Source organism: Labrus mixtus, chromosome 23 (genome assembly GCF_963584025.1).
Source record: "Labrus mixtus chromosome 23, fLabMix1.1, whole genome shotgun sequence".
NCBI classification, from domain to species: Eukaryota; Metazoa; Chordata; class Actinopteri; order Labriformes; family Labridae; genus Labrus; species Labrus mixtus.
The window spans coordinates 2427200-2447039 of record NC_083634.1 but is presented as its reverse complement, the minus strand read 5'-3'; the positions used below and the strand labels follow the sequence as shown (position 1 = coordinate 2447039).

At 40.7% G+C, this 19840-nt stretch overlaps 3 protein-coding genes across 3 annotated transcripts; 1 reads left to right on the top strand and 2 right to left on the bottom strand.

Annotated features, from left to right (window-relative positions):
* The first annotated feature begins 996 nt into the window (after positions 1-996).
* LOC132958599 (prostaglandin D2 receptor 2-like) lies at positions 997-3993 on the top strand. Its single transcript, XM_061031547.1, has one exon. The coding sequence runs from the start codon at positions 1050-1052 to the stop codon at positions 2163-2165; it is 1116 nt and encodes a 371-aa protein (XP_060887530.1). The 5' UTR covers positions 997-1049; the 3' UTR covers positions 2166-3993.
* A 1009-nt stretch (positions 3994-5002) lies between these two features.
* si:dkey-165a24.9 (probable G-protein coupled receptor 132) lies at positions 5003-9257 on the bottom strand. Its single transcript, XM_061031548.1, has 3 exons — positions 7548-9257; positions 6640-7452; positions 5003-5507 (listed from the first exon to the last, which is right to left on the bottom strand). Exons 2-3 carry the CDS (start codon positions 7245-7247, stop codon positions 5108-5110), a joined length of 1008 nt encoding a protein of 335 aa, XP_060887531.1. The 5' UTR covers positions 7248-7452; positions 7548-9257; the 3' UTR covers positions 5003-5107.
* Positions 9258-10801: 1544 nt separating this feature from the next.
* Positions 10802-12400, bottom strand: LOC132958058 (UDP-glucuronosyltransferase 2C1-like). Its single transcript, XM_061030656.1, has one exon. The coding sequence runs from the start codon at positions 12392-12394 to the stop codon at positions 10817-10819; it is 1578 nt and encodes a 525-aa protein (XP_060886639.1). The 5' UTR covers positions 12395-12400; the 3' UTR covers positions 10802-10816.
* Positions 12401-19840: the final 7440 nt, after the last annotated feature.

Here is a 19840-nt window from a genome sequence, read left to right as displayed (position 1 = left end):
CTTTATCCTGCAAAAGGATGATTTGCAGATTTTATTCCAGATTGGTATTTTGTCCATTTCTTTTTGCTTCTACTTTTGCAATTGTAACAGATCAGTAGCTATACATTTTAAGAACTAACGATTGTTTTTCTCTTAGGGCTGAAAACAATGTTTGCCCTAAGAAGACGTGCATACATCATTTTATATTTTACTTGGTTTTTCTGTGATAACAAGTACATTTTGGTTATTTTCTTGAGCTCTTGCCTTGTTAATCTGGTTTTCCCACGATAAGGACTTAATTTCAGTCGGGGTTTTTTAAGATTTTGACAAATTAACTCTGAAGAAAAAATTGAGAAAGCATCCAAAATGTATTTGTTATCATGGGAAAACAGAGTTAAATAAAATGTTTGGCTGCCCATCCTCTTAGAGTTTGTGTAGAGTCATCTATTACCTGAGCCTTAGGCTTATTCCTACATGATTGATTATACTAACGATCAGAGATATTAAAGTACAAAATGGCATTATCTGGTACATAATAAGATCAGACAGGCTGAACCTTTGTACTAAAAGAGGAAGTGAGAAATGTTAAAGATAAGATATCTGGTGCCACAAAGACTGCACACACAAAAAAAAATTCAATTTGATGCAAGATAACAGCTTTGACACAGACACAAATGCTGTTATTAAACAAGTTAAATGCAATAAAACCCAGTTATCCTTTACGTTTGCAAAGATGGATATTTAAGCATTTTATTCCACATGTATTTCTAAAGGGACATTTACAGTAAAAATTATGTGGTAGAAGCAAATGTGGTCCCTTTAGGAAGTGCACTTTAGAGGCGGCAGTGGGTGAGATCTAAAGTGTATGTCTGCATTACGACAGCAGGAACCTTCCCCAGGTAGACATTCAGTAGAAAAAAAAGGAGTACACCAGGGTCTTTATTTCCCCCGAAAAGCTTCCTGCTCTGGAACTTACATGATGTCATTTATGTTGCAGATCTTTGCCGTGTGGAGCTGAAGTCTACGTTTTAGGACATCACCTTGGACGACCCTTTAGTGTTTCCTTCAAGATGGTGTATTGTCCTTTCTACAAGGAGGCAAACTTCAGCGGTATCCCATCCAACCAAACAGCCAAGGCCACGTCTATAAATGTGTTCACCATCACTCTCCATGGCTTGTTCTCTTCCGTCGGCATCATCGAAAACCTCCTCATCCTCGGAGTGGTCGGCTTTCACGTCCGCCGCTCTGTCATCAGCATCTGGATCCTGAACCTCGCCGCTTCTGACCTGCTGGCCACTGCCTCTCTACCCTTCTTCACCCTCTACATGGCCCGCGGCAACACCTGGACGTTGGGCACGACCTTCTGCAGGATCCACTCCTCTATCTTCTTTCTCAACATGTTTGTGAGCGGCTTCCTGCTGGCGGCCATTTCTTTTGACCGCTGCTTGGTGGTTCTGAGACCCGTCTGGGCCCAGAACTACAGGAATATCCAGCTTGTTGGGAAGATATGTGGGATGATTTGGGCTTTGGCTGTTGTCTTCACTATGCCCTTCTACATATTCCGCGATACCATTGTCCTACCTGATGGCAAGATCCAGTGTTACTACAATTACGCTCGACTTCTCCCACACAAGCCCTTTGACCTGGGACACCTGTGTCAGCAGCGAAAGGTGGCCTTGGCCTTCATGAGGCTCTTCCTAGCCTTCTTGATCCCTCTGCTGATCATAATCCTCAGCTACGCTGCCGTGAACCAAGGCTTGGCGCGCCGAGGCTGCCGACGCCCTTTCCGTTTCGTCCGTCTCGTGGTGGCCGTGGTGGTGACCTTTATACTCTGCTGGGCTCCGTACCACTTGTTCATCATCATGGAGGCGGTGGCGCCAAGCGGGCATCCTGCGCAGAGATTTGCAGGCAAGGCGCTCCCATACGCAGCGACCATTGGTTTCCTTAACAGTGTCCTCAACCCCATCCTGTATGTGTTCAGCTGCCCAGACCTGCGCAACAAAATCCAACATTCTCTGGGCGCCGTGATGGAGAGTGTGCTGGCTGAGGATCTGGCAGAATTGGCCCGACGCCGCAGCACCGCTCGGTACCTTAGCACCAATGAATTCATGTTGAAGCAGAAAAATTCTGTCAATGCCTTGGGTGTGAAAGACGAGGAGACAGAGCAAGAAGAAACTCAGAATTAAATAAACACATGGTAACTTCAAGAGCAGTGGTTGGGCTTTTGTTCTGTCCTGCATAGAAGCAGCTTTTCTTTGAAAAGGCCAAGATCTTTAAATGTTCAAGACAGACCTTTAATTGTGATTTTGTTGTCTTCTTACCATCATTTGTTTTTTTTAGCTTAACTTGGTTATCGATGCTGATGCAAACCTTGATCCTATATCCTTCAAAAAATGTTTGGACCCAACGCTTCCTGCACAGATGTTTTGGATAGAAATATCTGCAGTCGCTGTAAAATTTTACACCACTTTATTGTGCTTTGCAAATTAGCCAAACTCAACAGTGCTGAGCACACAGTATATATGTCCAAATAAGGCTTGGTGATGGATGAAACAGTCAGATTTCAATCGGACCAAATATCATAGATCATAGGCATGAATGTCACTTTCAACATCCTTTAATTTAAATGTTAACAGCAAATTAGGTACGGGTGTCAGGGTGTTTTAAAGGTCGAAGGGCCGACTGTTAGTAGGTCTTAGATCCAATGGCCTTTTTTTATATGAGGCACTTATCAGTAGTAAGTATACTACGCACAATAGATAACAGTCAGCACGGTCCCTGTTTGGAGCAGCCAGCTGGAGTTCCTACTCTTAAGCCAACCTATCTACAACTACTGCAGAAAGGGTCATGTGCACTTGGTAAAAGTCCCTTCCTGCAGCTAAATGTACAACAGCCCTGTTTTCTATGCCACATATCACAGTAGTTTCTTGCTTGTGTTTTTCCACTGTTCCTGGTCACCATACATATTTCAATGCAGAGTTGCATTGCAGGGATCTGTTCATTCATATTGGCCTCAGATAACAGATAACACTTCACATGCAATTCTGAGACAACTCCAATGTGTTTCCAATGCAAACAGCATTTCGCCATTTCCATATATTGTATTTTCTTGGATGCCGGTAGCCTAGTGGTTAGTGCACATTTATGGAGGCTAGTAGTCCTCTAAGCCAATAGCCTGGGTTCAAATCCAAGCTGTGGTTCATTTCCTGCATCTCTTCCCAATTTCTGACTCTATTCACTGTCCTTGCTATCTGTTACCTGTTATTTCTTGTAATTAACCCTGACCCAAACAGCTGATCCGTGGTGTGGTTGAAAAAATGAAAATGAAAACATTGTTTATGTCAAGTTGTTGTGCTACACGTAGTACTTTCTGTGTGGCTAAAATACGTGGTTCCTGTCACCCTTTCTGCAGTGGTACTTTACATAGCTTCAGTTGTTTGTAGAAACTCAAACTGCTTCCCAAACAGGTGCCATGCTGACTGTTATGTACTATGCCGAGTGTACTTGTTAGTGATCACTACCTCTCATATAAACCCTTTAGAAATACTACTACTAATTAGTAGTGTGCAAATGTAAATTATGTTGAGGAAATTCTGTACATTTCAAGAGTTACAGGAATTCCAGGATATGAAAATGTACTGAATACTCACTGTGTTTGTGCTTGGAGTGAGCTCTTCGTCTCCAAATGAGTAACCTGCTGAAAAAAATAATAAAATACAACAGCAAATGTTTTCCTATTTTGACTTGGATGCTGAGTAAATGTACATCATGCTGAATTACCCCTAGTTAATGCTACTATTTAGTTTTCCTTTGGTTAAGAAAGTTTGAACTAATGTAACTGTTTATTACTGTGGTAATAGGAGCTAATTTGTATAAATTGTGGTCTTTATTATATTCACTAATTTTGCTTACAGTAGAGAAAATGCGTCTTACATATTGTATTGAATTGTATACTTGCTTTATTGTCCATGCATCACTGTGACATTTCCATCATTAAAACTAAAAAGGAAAGTACTCTGGGTTTTGCAATGTGACACTTGCTGCATAATGAATATACCACAGTCATGTTTGTGTTTCCGTTGCATTTCACACCAATTCTTTTCTCAAAATAAGTGACAGCAAACACCTTTTTACACATCATTTTAATTATTGCAGCAACAAAAAGAGAGTTTGATTGTGAAATGGCCACAATGGTTGTTTTCAGCAAAACTGGTTTTATAGATAAATCGGAAGAGTTGTGTTTAATTTCTTTACAAAAACAATTCGAAGTTTACTTTAAAGGTCACATATTATCCTCCTTTTCAACCAGTTCAAATACATCTTAGAGCTCCACAAATCATGTCTGTGAAGTTTCTTGTTAAAAATCCTCTCGGGTTGTGTATTTTATCATGCCTATAAACCCCTCTATTTCAGCCCTGCTCAGAACAGGCTGTTTCTGTGTCTGTAGCTTTAAATGCAAGTTTTCTGTGTTTGACCACTCCCCTCTTTGGAAGGGCTTGGGTTGCTTGGGCTTTCTTGCAGCATGTCTCAGTGACAAGGCAGACTTGGAGGGCCAAGCAAAAATCTAGCTGTGGAAGGAACACCTACCTGGGGGAGGGGTTACTGCCCTAAGGTGATGTCACAAAGGGAAAAACTCCATATTTGAGCACATATTTTCTGATAGGTGTAGAAGGCAAAAGACGGAGAGGATGGATAATTGGGGGGGTTGTAAACAGGCAAGGGACACACTAGAGTTCTAAAACATGGTAAAGTGTATTTTGCAAAATATGTGACCTTTAAGGCAACATTGGATTATATTTCCATGTTATAGAAGAGTGGATTTATGACACTTTGGACATAAAAGATTTCCATTAATTTATGTAACAGGACAAGTGTTTGCTTGTTGAGATCTGGGTGCATGTCACACATGAATGTTTCTATGTTTTTCCTTTTTGTTTTACTCTGAGTATTCAGACCATGAGAAAGTTTAAGCTCATATAGTGGAACCCATTTAGCGCTGAAAACACTATGAGGCAAATGAATGCAACAAAAAAAGAGCATTAGCTCATAATATACAGAGACTAAAAGTGTTTTTCCACTGGGTGGCACAATTTCTCCAGTCGGTGGGGAATCCAAGCTACATTGCTTGTTAGTTTGACTCTCCATCTGGTCTTCTGGGTGAGCTCTCGTTCTCAAGCGTTATCTTTTTGGGTGGGTTTTGCCCCCTCCCCAAGCAGGGCAAGGACTTTTGCAGCTCTGTTCGAGCATCAGAGCACAGAAAGATGTAGAAGAGGGGATCCAGCAGGGTGTTGAGGCTGGTCAGACCGTAACAAATGCGATGGATGAGAAAAATGGAACGCTCTAATCCACACGGCTCGTCAGTCAACAGCAAGGACACAAATCTGTATCCGCACACGAGGTGATACGGTCCAAACACAACCATGAAATTGACAGTTATCAAGACTAGGATGCCAACAATTTTATGTCGTTCGTGGTCAGAGAGGGAGGGAGATCGTCGTAGTGTCACCCCGATGTGGGCTGAGGTGTACCTAAGGGAAAAGCAGATTTGGAGAGAAAAATGATGAGCCATCAGAACAAACAAAGTGGTCAGTTCAGCATTACTGAAAGTTTATTTTAATCAGCTTTATCACATACAAGTAGCTCAGTGACTCAGTATCACAAAAAGTCCACTAGACTCGTTTCCTCTACACGGTTTTGTTTTTTTCAATTTGACAAAAAGACATTTGTCAGTTGTCAGCCAATCATAAAAGGACAGTTTTGAGTACATTTTTTCACACCAGGCATTAAGTATGTCTACAGTGACGATCAGATTTAGCTTTTCCACTGTCACAACATTATGACTACCTTTGCAATATAAAGCAATCCAAATGACAAGGGGATAATTGTATTATTTCTGCATTCTTGAAGTGGTAGTGGGTTTTGGCTATGTACTGTACTGAAAGGTGTTCCTCATATTTTGCCTCCCTCGTGTATGGTACTGGAGTGGGCAAATGCTATTTTAATATTGCACTCATTTGTTCTATGATGTTGCCAATTGGCATACACGCTGCAGAAAACAATGTGGCTGAAAGCATCCCTGCACACCTCTAAATGGGATCTGGATTAAAGGACCTAAATGTGTTGAAAATTTTAAATTAGGTATTTATTAGCAACTACAATTGTGTCTTGGAACGTGAATGGAAAATTCATGAGGCATCCTCACACTAGGTGCAAATGGGGACCTTGAAATGGTCACAATAGGTTGCATGTTTGATTTTAACTTGAAGTACTTAATTAGTCAGTTTCCCTTTTTGCTGACTTGCAAATGTGCTGTCATTAATTTACCGGTAAAAACTGTACGAGGGTGAAATTTTCTTACGACTGCATACATTTAGGGGCGTGGCTGAGTTGACTGACAGGTGGGTGAATAGTAGCTGTTTGCCAAGAGGCTTAAGGGCTTCTTGAACTTCACCTCTGCCTTTGTGTAGATTTATAGACAGTTAGGTTGAGATAGCATTTCCAAAGGGCTGATACCATTGTTGGGCATCATAGTGCCTCTTCAGAAACCAATTGGTGACGGCATTGACTATGTCCATGTTTTATACAGTATATGGTAAGACACATTAAATGGCATATATAATAATTATAGGCTGCAGCAGCATTATGGTGACTGGCACTCACCCAAGTATGGTGCATGGCAGCAGAAACCCAAGGGCCACGGTGGTGATCTTGAAGCGGGCGTATGAGGGGCTGACAGGGTAGTGCTCCAGACACAGCAGTCTATCTGGGTCAAACACTGTGGGCAGCAACCCACTCAGGGAGAACAGGAAGGTGAGGGTCCAAACTGCCACCCCACTCACCGCTGCCACCCTGACAGTCCGCACCCGGCGGCTGCTCAACGGGTACACGATAGCAAGGCACCTGTCCAGTGCGATCAGGCACAGGAACATGACGCTGGCATAGATGTTCACATAAAACACATAGCCCACCAGCTCACAGGTCAGCCGGCCGTAGGGCCAGCGGTGAGCACTTTGGAGATAAATGATCCACAGTGGCAGTGTGAGCAGCTGGAGGAGGTCTGACAGAAGCAGATTGAGGATGTAGACCAGCTGGCAGCCTCCCCCGCTTGAGCGGCCCAGGTGGTACAGTCCCCAGAGTGACAATAAGTTGCTTGGGAGACCCAACGAGAAGATCAGGCTGTAGATACAGGTCAGCCCAATAGTGTCTGTGTCCAAAGGGAGGTTGCAGCTGTCATTGGACATGTCTCTATTTTTCCAAACACCTTTCATGAAAAAGTAGAGCTGACTTTACGCAGAGATATCTGCAGGATGATGAGTAGATGCATGAATACCCATTCTTTTACACAAAGCAAAAGAAAAATACAAGAAATTTTAGTAATCAGTTTGACAAATCCAATCAGTCATTGGTCCATTGTGTAATACTGATTTCTGCAGCAGTAAAGTTTATCCAGGATCCATCAGGGGAAACAAACACCTGCAATGAAGAGCAGAAGCATTTTCAGATGGTTTAGTGTCAGCAGCTGCACGAGCAATCAAATCATAACATTCAAACTTAGACATTTCACTCACCTCTCAGGACAACGAGAATGACAGCTGCCCGCTCTGCAGCTGGGTGACCTGTACTAAAAGAAATGTCGGGAACACCGTGTCTCGACTAAGCCTTGTCTTTTCTGTGATCGTTTCCTCCACAGGAAACCCACTTCTTCAGCTTTAAAGGCAACATCCTGAGGCAGGAGAACGCCTTTCTGCCCCAGAAACAAAAACATACACTCTCTCCTTCACTCTGTGTCAGTCTAACTCCAGCAGTAGACAGGATGATGAAGGTGGACAGGGGCTGTGAGGGGAGGAACTGATGGAGGGTGTCCACTAATGCCCTTTAGATTACACGTTGCTGGCTACATGCCATTAAACACATTAACATTACGGCTATTCTTTGGTTAAACATGCGTTTCAACACATCAGAATATTGTTTTACCTTTGTTCCAAGACAAGATTGGGAATGCAAAAATGTGGTTTCCCCAATGTAGACCATGAAATTGGCCAGGCTTGATTGTTGTGTGTTAAGTAAAAGAATACATTCTTTAGTCAGAGGATATACCTTGAGGGGCAATTGCACAGGTAAAATAGCTCTCTTTATCAACCTCTAACTATCAAGTACCTTAAAATTGCATTCATTTGGAACTCAGCCATTGGTGCTCCAAAGTATATGGGTGGGAAACAGAACTGTCCCTACCTTCTTTTCTATTCCTGAACAATGCCATGTGTTTTTTTTTGTTTTTAAACCACTGCTGTGACATATAGGTTAAAAAATACAAACAACAATTGTCTACCTTGTCAGGCAAACTGGGTAAAACTGCCATCCAAAGAATCCGACAAAACACATGTATATGACAGGAATGGGATTTCTCTTGAAAACATTTCCCCCTGAAGTGAAAATGACTTATTTTGTTTGTGCAGTTTACAGACAGTCAACTGGTGCCGTTTACCCAGGGTGAACTTTGTTCAGGCACCGCTGGGAGGAAAATATTCTAACACAATTGAAATTGTTTGGGTACAGAATGGCTACATTGAGACAATGGGTGCTAGGCAGTATTTTTAAAACATGGTTTCAAAGGGAGGAGGGTTGAATCACTCACTTTGTTTCCTTTATAATGCCACAAATCTCTGATTTATTAAATAATCCAAGCCTGGATCTAATAAACTGACCAAACCACCGAGACAACATTCCTCCCTGTTGCTTCAAAATATTGCATCTAGGTTTCCATTACAATATGTGGCTATATTAAACACACAGGGACAGAAATGAACTACATAAACAACCAATGAGGATGCAGCACTGTTGGCTGCATAACTGGTGGAATTCCATTATGTGATAAAATATGGATTTTGTACAAGACAAAAAGATTGGGAGTAATGTTTAAACTACAATTTAGTTTTTACCCTACCGAAATTAGAAGGTCATTAAAATGTCTCCCCATTACTGGAATCCATTATTTTACTGTTGTAAGTAGTGTAGCATCATGACGATAGTTTTAAAACTGTCTATAGCTGTCTATATTTATTTATGATTATGACCATTACACTAAATCCGAGGTCTCTTTGGATAGCTCTTTGTGAACTACTGTCAGTAGTAGTTGATTTATTGCATTAGTCCAACTTAAACTGAACTAAAAAATTGTGTGTAAGCATGTTAGTTCGACCGAAATCATTTTATTAAGTAGGACTAAAACAATGTGGTTGGGGGTTATTTTCTCTTACTGTATGTGGACACACCTCAATCTGCCAACAGGCCTAGGTGCTCCACAAACTCTTTGCCAGAAGTCATGTTGTTGTTTTTTCATTACTTGCCTATGGCTATAATCTAACATATTTACATGTTTATGTTCATTAATGTGCACTGTCCATATTTAAATAAATAAATACAAAATAAATGAATACAAAATAAAACTGTATACAATGTGTAGAAGAAAACTGGGGAGAAATTAAAGCGTGGAGTACATACAAAATATGTTTTGTCGATTGTTCGATATGTGACCTAATATATCAACCAGAAGAATGTTTCAATTGAGCAAGTTGACAGGTGACCACCAAGCGGCAAACTCCAGTCTTCAAAAATGAAGCCATTGAGGAAGTGCAAAATTCTGCAGTTTGTCGGGTGTCCGCTTGAGGCTGGCTCCAGGAATACAGGAAGTCACATACACATGACTGGCAAAAAAGTTTTTACAGCATAAATAAACAGCCTGGTACAAAAAACGAAATAGGTTCGATTAGTTATTGTCATCACTGGCACACACTGTTCGGGGGGTGATTTTTTTTAAATGGCTCAGTTTTGATTTTGAAAACGATATGTGCTATCCATAGTTAGGTGTGTATCTGACATGATTGACAGGTGGGCGCGATGTAACGGTTTGTCAAGAAGCTTAAAATCAGCCTCAGCTCCAGCTCTCAGCCTGTCGTTAGGCTGACTGAAAGTTAGGTTGAGACAGGATTTCCAACATGGCGTCTGCTGCCAATGAGCCCTGGGAACCCCTTGCCTTAACAGATGGCTGACGTCACTCAGGTTTTGTCCATTAATATTACCGGTCTATGGTGGCACTGGCCACCTCTAATGGAGCCAAACATACTTCTGTCAATAAATCAATTCCTCCCTGTGCTTGCATGCTGGGACAAGGAAAGGAGTCCAAATGAATGGTGTCGACTTGACTCAACTGTTCATGTAAATTTATTGAGTTTGTGCTACTATAGTATGTGCTCACAGGACAAGAATGGCAAAAAAACAAACACATACTGCTTGATTCACATGGGTCGCCAAAGTCAACACAAATTAAAGTCCTCAAAGTGGCTCTAATGGATGTTGAGTTTATATGCAAAAGCCAACGTGGTCATTGAGTCATTTTATGTAATTGAATGATGACATTTAACATTAATCTGAAATTAGGAGGATTTATCACAGTAATAATGATGTCATTCACAATTTGTTTGCCTTGGCTTATATATATAAAATGCAGTCTTGCACAGAACTGTACATAGTTGGTATCAAGGAGCTTTACAGTCAATAAATGACAATGTAGCAAAATGAAACTTTTTCAGTTTTAGAGTTCACAATGCTGTACCAGGAGGTCGCTGACCATATGTGTGCCATATCAAAGGGGATTTCATACAATAGTCCAAAGGGCTGCAGGATTTTCTGTTGTCATGTTACATGGACAAAACATTATTCTTGCATTCAAGCATTTCAGATTCTTTGTGAGAGATTGGGACACTCCACAAACCAGCTGGCTTTTCCTTCCACAGTGAGAATGTTTCTCAGGACTCAATATATTTCTTTAGAATATGTTTTACTCTGCTTTCATTTTTATTCTGGATCTTTGGCAGCAGATAATCCTGCAGAATGCGACTGATGCCCAGACGAATACTACAATGAGAATGGTAATAAAAAGAGCAATATCTAGGCAGTGATAGGAGTACCATGGCAGACTAAAACCTGCTGACTGAAGATGAGCAGCTCCCTTGTTTCTAATGACGTACTCAATCCAAAATATGCTGGTGTCCATCGGTGACATTGGCAGGTCCCTGTGCAGCTGAGAAAGTCGCTGCATGTTGTTACGATAAGAGGGGGCCTCAAGGACATCCTGCAGAGTCTCCAGGAAGACTTTCTCTGTAAGTGTTCTTGCCTCAACGTGTTGAGCTGCCCCGCGGACCTTAAGCCGGATAACATTATCAAACTGATCAAAGAGGAGGGGCAGGCCCACAACAGGAACACCATGGTAAATGGCCTCATACATGCCATTGGTGCCACCATGGGCTACAAAGGCACGAGTCTTGGGATGACCAAGGAGGTCGTTCTGAGGGAGCCAGTTCACCAAGAGCGTGTTGTTCCCCAAGGATGAAGGCTTTTCACCAGCAAACTTCCACACCACCTTCTGAGGGAGCTGAGCAAAAGCAGCAGCGATTGCGTTTGTGGCCTCACGAGACAGGACTGAAACGATCGTCCCAAGGGACATGACTACCACCCCATGCTCCCCAGAGCTCTGCATGAAGGCCTCCAGCTCAACAGGGAGGGGATTAGCCTTCTTGCACTGGAACCCCCCTATGTAGACCACATTGGGCATTGTGGGGCGAGGGAACTCAAAAACAAAATCTGTTCTAATCAACCAGAGATCAGCTGCATACTGCATAGACAACAAGTCAGAACCAGGTGGGTAGTGCCGCTGGAGCAGATCTGAATAATGAGGATTCATGATAAAGTGCAGCTGATAAAAGCTTTGGAGATAATGTAACATATTCTTGGTCCTTTCCAGAAAATTCATTTGATCATGAAGTTCACTTCCAGGCACCGGTACATAGGACAGAGGCGAGGGAGCTATGCTGAAATGGGCCTCACCAGTATTAATCCAGCGAACGTTAAAAACCATTGGCAGCTTGAGGTAACTACCCAACAGAACCCCTATAGTCAGGGCAGGGTCTGTTAACATCAGGTCAAACTTGGCATCTTGCAGCTCCTTCATAAAAACAGTGTCATCTAACATTTCAGCAGTTGCTCCTGCAAGGATTTTGTGGCCCTTATCCAACATGGATCCTATTAAGTTGTTTTGACAGAAGGTGCGTATGAAGGGCATCGACTTGCGGCATTCCATAACATCTAAAAGCATTCGATTGTAGGCATTCTTGTCCGTATCATCCTCCATCATACGTCTAGTAATTGAAGTGAAAAATGTAGAGTTTTTAGGGATGTACCAGCTCTTGGCAGAGTACAGGACAGTGATATCGTGGCCTCTGGAGTGCAGCTCTTTGAGGAGGACCTCCATATTGATCCAATGACTGCCATCAACGGGTACTACCAGAATCCTGCTGCCATCACAAGTAGTGGGCCTGAGCAACAGGAAGCAGAGCCCTATCAGAAATATGGGGAACATCCTGGACATTTCCTATGAGGGACAGGAGACAGATTTGGACTGACTTTAAAAACAATAAAAAGCTTTTTTCACATGTGAACATTTCAGGAGGACTGCTTCTTAAATTCTCCTGATCTCGTTGTTCAGACACACAACTCACAGCAGGAGACGATCTCTGTCAGACAGGAGAGGGGGCAGGGGGTCTCCAGAGGAAAACTTGACGGGAAAAGAACAACACAGAAGTGACAAAGCAACAGAGTCAGCTCTACAATACCATATGCATCAGTTTAATTTATAAATACGTGCACTTCTGTGGTCATGCACCGATTGCAGGGAATAAACGTCACCACCCTCTCCCACTCGCTCGAGTTGAATTCTCTTGATAATATCCTGTTGCTTTCTCACATCAGCTCACTCAGACTTTCAGCAGAAGGGGGCAGGTAGGAGAAACTCTGGATAAAGTCTGAGTGAAAAAATGTGACTGTTTGCATTCACACATGCACCTCACCCAAAAAACATCAGGGCCTGTATTCACAAATCCTCTGAGAATCCCCTCAGAGAGCTCCCAACTTAGCTTAAAAATTCCTAGCAAGGATTTTTATCCTAGGAGTGATTTAGGAACATTCTCAGAGCAACTCTGAGCAAGGAATGGACAGAAACTTTTATCTTAGTGAGGAGGCGTGGTCGACCCTGTTTCTAGGTATGACACATTTTTTCAGAAACTGTGATTGGTTAATAAAAAAAATTGAGATTATAAAGTCATCAAATCTAGTCAGACATTGTGTATGAACACTTTGAAATTAACATCGGTGTGATAATTTTTTAAGACGCACTTTATAAGTATACACCCTACAAGATTTTTAAAATCACATGCCCACTTGTGCAGCATCTTCTTCACCTGCTGATCGTTACATCCGCAGGTAAAGGGTCTTAATTAGTGATCGGATGCACCTGTGGAGGTAACCACATGTAGAGAAACTCCACACATCTCAATTTGCACTGAAAAAGAGTCATAGATTGAAACATCTACCCACATAATTGTTGTCTGTTCTGCCCAACTAGAGTCAAAAATGTTCTTCATGTCATGTTTGGAGAACATTTCCCAGCTTGAGAAACTCTTAAGTCTGTTAAAAGTCCTCCTCATAGTTTGACACCTGAGGATCTCTCTTAAGGGCTAAGGCACTTTGTGAATAACTTCCATCTTTACAAGGATTGTTAGTATGAATTTTCATGAATTCGTTCATCTTGGTAACTTTGTGAATATACCATTTAAATCTGTCTACCATCTAAGAGTAACTACTCTAGGTTTGAGTAGCTGTAAGCATATCTATGTGAAAGATCTCATAGCAGCAGAGTTATATTTGGATTGGAGCCAACTGTCTGTTGTAAGCAACGGAGGTTTGCTAAGACTGAAATGTATGTCTGACATTTACAAGTCAAGCTGATGTCTTCTTTTGACCTTATAAAGATATACCCAAGTGGACAAGAATATGTAGGCTGTACCTTCTAGCAGAATATATGATTGTTAATGATTGTGTTCTTTTGCAGTGTTGTCTGACCTCAGCCGATTAAACAGTAAAATAATAATTCACAGTCTGTTTTGCGATTTCATAATTGATTTCATACAGCAGAAACAATCCCCACCTAACAAGGATCTAGTTGTAACTTTGAGGGGAAATTCTTAGAAAAAGTCCTGATTCTAAGAATTTTCTTAGAACTTTGTCACTAGGAACAACTTTTAGTACTTAGGAAGATTTGTGAATACGGCCCCAGGAGTTTTGTGCAAAAGCTTTCAACAAACTAAAGGAAAGTATGTCTATCTTGTGCTAATCTAAGTATAGCTAAATCGTTGTTGATAATAGCAAACGTATTCATTGGAAGCAAAACTAATGAACTGAGTATTCATTGGAAGTTAAGTTAATGCCTTACCTGCTTGTTGTCCGTTTCAAATCCAGAAGTCAAGCCAAAGCTGCAGGTCCTGAGTGAGACAATAAACTATGTGATCAACCACAAGGTTTATGTTTTATACAGCCCCTAATCTAACAGGCCAAAGTCCACAATACTTGTTATACTCAATTAAGAGTAAAGGTAAATGTGTGAAAAGTGGGCATTAAAGAGTTTTTAGAATATATGTTAAATCTCCTCTCTGTAGGAAATTTCAGTTTGTTTCAATTTTGGTGTCCCCTGTGGACAGAGTGGCAAGTCTTATTTCTTAAATGATCTTGTCTATTTATATGGCTAGGTAGTGTTGGTAGTGTTTAAAAAGCCTGTTTTTGCAGCATGCTTTAAACAAACTATGTCCTGATATACATAGAATTTCTAATCACATCATAAGGTGGGACCAAATACTGTCACTTACTGTAGCACAGTGGAGTACATGCAAATGATTTCATGTAAGATACATAGTACTGATGATGAAAAGCAGTGATTGGTCTTGCTCCTAATTCAAACAGAATTGAGCTAGCTTCATCTTTGAGCAGCTCTGTGATTGATGCATAATGCCTGATTTCAACAAGTGGCTCCTTTCGCCTGTAATTAATGTCATTAGATATACCTACTTCTGTGACTACACAGCGTTATTTCAAGATGTCTTCCCCTCCTGAATGTTCTCATGTTGAGCCAGTGTTGAATGCCTGTAAAGAAAAAAAACACATTTCTTTATTGATCGTCCAACTACAAAGTTATTCATCACTTTATCTCCAGCTCAACTTCCAACTGCTGCTCATTTAACTTCATCCAATGTCAGTTCTTTCATTCTTTAAAGTCCCTGCAATTGTCTTCACATGGCCGGTTTACTGCACAACCTTTACAGTCTGATGGATGTGGAAAACTTTCAGGCAGAGCTGGGCCGAAAGCCAAACTGGGACACAGTCAGAGTGTGTGAGACGGGAGTGGCAAGGGAACGAGGGACGGAGGAAGCATGCGAGGTCACACAGTGGAGGGAAAATAAAGTGAGCGCTGGTGATTACAATAAGCGCACGAGTCACAGTTGAACAGTCATATCAGTGAGCTGCAGCCTTTCCCCCTCCTCCCCTCCTCTGCCTCTGTGGAGTTAAACAAACCTGAGCCAGGGAACAACAGCTCCACGTACCAGCTGCGGACATTACGGGTCATTTAGTAAAAGTGTTCACAAAAATATATATTCTAATCAACCTTAAATTTAGTTTAAAAAACATTAATTTACAAGGTGATTGATCTCTTGTTGCCTCGTGCTTTAACAAGAGTCAGTTCAGTTGACATGAGCAAAGTTCATGTTTAGAGTTTGTATTGTACACATTAAGATTCATGTGTGTATCATTTACTATGAGAATAACCATTGAGATCGTTTCCTAAGTAACAATTACAAGACAATATAGCATGCATGCTACTTTTACTTATGGTGAAGCACAGCATAACCTTCAAGAAGAGCTTGAAATAGTCATGTGATTAATCACATGTTTGCTCAGAGCAGGATTAGCCAATCAGAGATTTAATCTCCAGCACACACACACACATATCCCCTGGTCCCCAGGACAAACAATCCATGCATTTTATCAGGGATATGAAGAAAAACCTGTTCAATTAAACCTGTAGATGCCACATTAATACATATAACCAACTGAAAAATTGACATGAATGTATAAGTGAATTGAGAGGAAGTAAGAAAAAATTGAAATGAAAGTCAGACTGTATCAGAAAGAAAAGTCTGCTGCAGATGAAGCACAAAATAAATCCATATATGATCGATTGCACGGTCATTCTGAATGTCACAGAAGTACAATGATTCCCTCTGTGCCAATCCAACAGCCATGTGAGACTTTATAGTTTACTTATTATTCACATCAGAGAGCCCAAAACCTTTTCTCACATGTATTTCTTACTTAAATAAGATAAGATCAACTTAATTGACCCCACGGAAAATGTGGTTTTTACAACAGCTCAAACAAGGAGGAAAATAGCAAAAACAGAAAAAAGTTACAATTTTTTTTTTTTAAAAACAGGAGCGCCCATAGCCTATTGGTAATGCCGTGTACGGAGGCTCTAGTCCTCTTGAGCTTGAGTCCGACCTCGGCTGCATAATCCCCCCCTCTCTGCTCCCAACATTTCCTCTCTCTCTTTAGCTGTCTTAATACGACAGAGGATTAGGGCCACGTTAAAAAAAAAAAAAAATAATAATTTACGAGATTAAAGTCGTAAATTTTACGAGTTTATTCTCGTAAATTAACGAGTTCGAGACCAGCCTGCACGAAAATGATGAAAGTAGAACTCGTAAAGTCTTTAAAGAATAAAAGAATAAAGTGGTTATTTTAGTCTATATCAGAAGAGCAGCAGCATCTTGTTCTCAAATGACAAACATGGAGCATCTTGTCCTAAAGGTTTCACTAATAAGGAAATAGGATACTTCCTTGTGTAGTCGATAAAAACAGTTCAAGAGAAGTTTTCACTTCAACTTGTAAGACCTTGTTTCTCTGTAAAATGATGAACAGGACACAAACTGGCTCTGCACATGAGACACTTTAACAAGGCAGACCGATAACAGACACAAATAGTTGTGTTGTTTACTTATGCAGATATGAAACTACACATGCTTTTGGCACATCATCATCTTCACATTGTCAGAAAATATCATCACCCTGAAAAGATACTGCAAGAAACTGAAGAAAGAAGCACACTGACTGGGAGGAAGCTGTCTGCCGAGGAAAAGACTTTAAGAGTTCTACATTCATCATTTCGCGCAGGCTGGTCTCGAACTCGTTAATTTACAAGATTATTCTTGTAAATTTACGACTTTAATCTCGAAATTAAAAAAAAAATTAAAAATGAACGTGGCCCTTATCCTCCGTCATAGTCTTAAAGACAAAAATGTCCTTTTTTTTGTTAAAATTTAAAAACAAACATTTTTAAAGTAATTCAATATTAAGAATAATAATACTGTGGTGGTAAAATAGTACTAGAAATATACACTATGTAACCTTTCACTTTTCACAAACTGAGGTATATCATTCATCCTGACTCAGAACAATACTGACATTTAAACACAAGCTCAACACAGACCTACCTCAGAGGCAGACAAAATAACTATTTCTGAACATTTTAACATTCCTCCAGGCAGAAAAAGATTTCATTTGAGGAAAAAAACAAAGTAGATAGAACATCCTGTAATATAAAATGAATGGAGCCGTGCAGTAAAGGGACATGGACTGGAAAAAAATAAAGGAAAAAATAGTTTCTAGAGTGCGTCAGAAACCCATTCTCACAAGAACATTTCTTAGTGGACTCGTGAGAACGTTTTGTGTGTTAATAAGAAAGATTTCTGTGCTCTCGAGAAGGTGTTGAGTGCCCATTAAGAAAGTATAGCATGCACATGTGAAACTCTTTGGGCTATCTTACAGAGAAGCTAAAAGACAAAATGGCAGAAACTTTCAAGGGCACACCAAAAGTTTTCTAGTGATCAAGAGAAGTTTTCTTGTGTGCACACAATATTGTTCATGTGAGCAATAGAAACTAACAGAAAACTATCTCACACTCACGGGATAGTTAGTGGGACGCACAAGACAGTTTTCCATGCACACCTGGAACTTAATCTTGTTTTTAATGTCTTCTGCCGATGCCAAAAAATGTGATGGATCATGACATCTTTCAGCTCTTGTCAGAAATTGTGCCTGACCTTTAACCCAAAAACAATGAATCACACATGCTGCCATTTCTTTAAAACAAGCTTCTAAAATCCTTCATGACAGAATCATAAAAATGTCTATGACATGCGCTTGCAAATGTTTTTGCTCACTCAAGTTGACAGGGTGTTGATCACATTGCTTTGGTTCTGTGGTTAAAATAGTTTGAGGCTCTGTGACTCTGACCAATGGGAGTTGCAAAACCTGCTGTAAGGGGCCTTATAATGCTACCCTGGCTCTGCTCCAAAGCTTTCCTACATCCTTGAGGAGTTTGGATGAAATCCCTTGAAGGGGTGGTTGGGTGGAAGCAAGAACATGGTCAGCTGCCATATCTGTGCAGGAAAATAAAAAATACTAAGAAAGTGTATAGCCATGAAAGTAAAGGAGTGTGACATCTTTCCGAGTCATTTGTCCAATAAACGTACCCTCACACCCCTCCCTCATGGAAGTGTTGTACTACTCAAAATCCATCTTGGTCTCGACACCACTTTTTGAAGGTCTCGGTCTCGTCTCTGAATCGAAAGCATTTTTACTCGGTCTTGTTTCTGTCTCAGATTGGGTGGACTCTGGATTTTAAATCAAGACCAGTCAAGACCCCCACTGACAGGCTATTTTTCTACTTCATTACTTTGATATGAAGGAAAACACCCTTTTCTAAAAGAACAAAAAATATTGCAACCTTCCCAGTGTTACAGTCTAAGTGAGTGACATGCCTGCTGCACCCACCAGATGATGATTTGTCTGTGATATTTATAATCTTTGCTTGTCTCGGTCTCGCCCTGCCTCGGTCTTGGTCTTCACTCAGTCTCGATCCCTAAATGTCATGGTCTCGTCTCGGTCTCGAAGCACTCTGGTCTCGGTTAGTTTGGTCTTGACTACAACACTACCTCAAGGACATGGACGCACAATGTGCATGATGGGAAGAACACCATCCAATGAATCATTCCCAGTATATCCAGCAGAGGAAGACAAAGGCACTCTTAATGCTCAGTGGTGGTGCAGCACTGTTTCAACAAGGTTCCAATATATTAGATTAGATCTTTTCAAAATAAGACTTTGCTTTTTAAACCAAATGAAACGTTTCTTCTCAGTTATTATAACCAGAGAAATGCTACAACAACACCCCAAACTTGGGATTTGACCACTGCTGCAATTGCATTTTTTGTCATTTATCATATATTTTGCATATATAAAAAATGTCCTGAATTTTAAATCAACTTCTAAAATTAATTTTGCACAGTTTTCTTTCAAACTAAATCAGATATTGGATGTAGCTGTACTGTGATTATGATATTTTGGGGAATGTCTCAGGGTCTATTCTTTTTCTCAGCTATCCAAGTCTCTGGTTTTCTAACTCTGTACCTTTGTGTAATCTGTGCATGTGTGTGGCAGGTGTTGCTCAGTGGACATGATTAGAAAGTGTTAACATTTTATTTTAATCTATTGACAGAGAATTCCATCATATGGAGATGTGTCATCATGGATGAATTCAGGGCTGATTGAAACAATAGATTACACATGAGCCAATTTCCATCATATTAGTACACGTTTCTACATTTGTAATATGAAGTGCATGGTGCAAAAAAAAACCACATCATAATTTATTGATTGCAAACACACATGAGATGTAAAGCAAACACCCACATTACTGCAGAGGAAGCCACTTAGAGTTAAATCATTAAGGGGCCAGAGCGGCTGGTGTTGTAAGACTGGACAGCATTTAGATGTCGAGGACTCTCTCTGCTTTTTTTTTCACCTTTGTTGCCATGGTGATCAGCTGAATAAGGAAGCGCCTAAAAAACAAACAACAATT

What these genes read in the sequence shown, in the direction of transcription:
- LOC132958599 (XM_061031547.1), top strand. Translation starts at nt 1,050, where the DNA reads ATGGTGTATTGTCCTTTCTACAAGGAGGCAAACTTCAGCGGTATCCCA.
- si:dkey-165a24.9 (XM_061031548.1), bottom strand. Translation starts at nt 7,247, where the DNA reads ATGAAAGGTGTTTGGAAAAATAGAGACATGTCCAATGACAGCTGCAAC. An exon ending in CTGCCATGCACCATACTTGG is followed by an intron (nt 5,508 to 6,639) that starts GTGAGTGCCAGT and finishes CTTTTCCCTTAG; the next exon opens with GTACACCTCAGCCCACATCG.
- LOC132958058 (XM_061030656.1), bottom strand. Translation starts at nt 12,394, where the DNA reads ATGTTCCCCATATTTCTGATAGGGCTCTGCTTCCTGTTGCTCAGGCCC.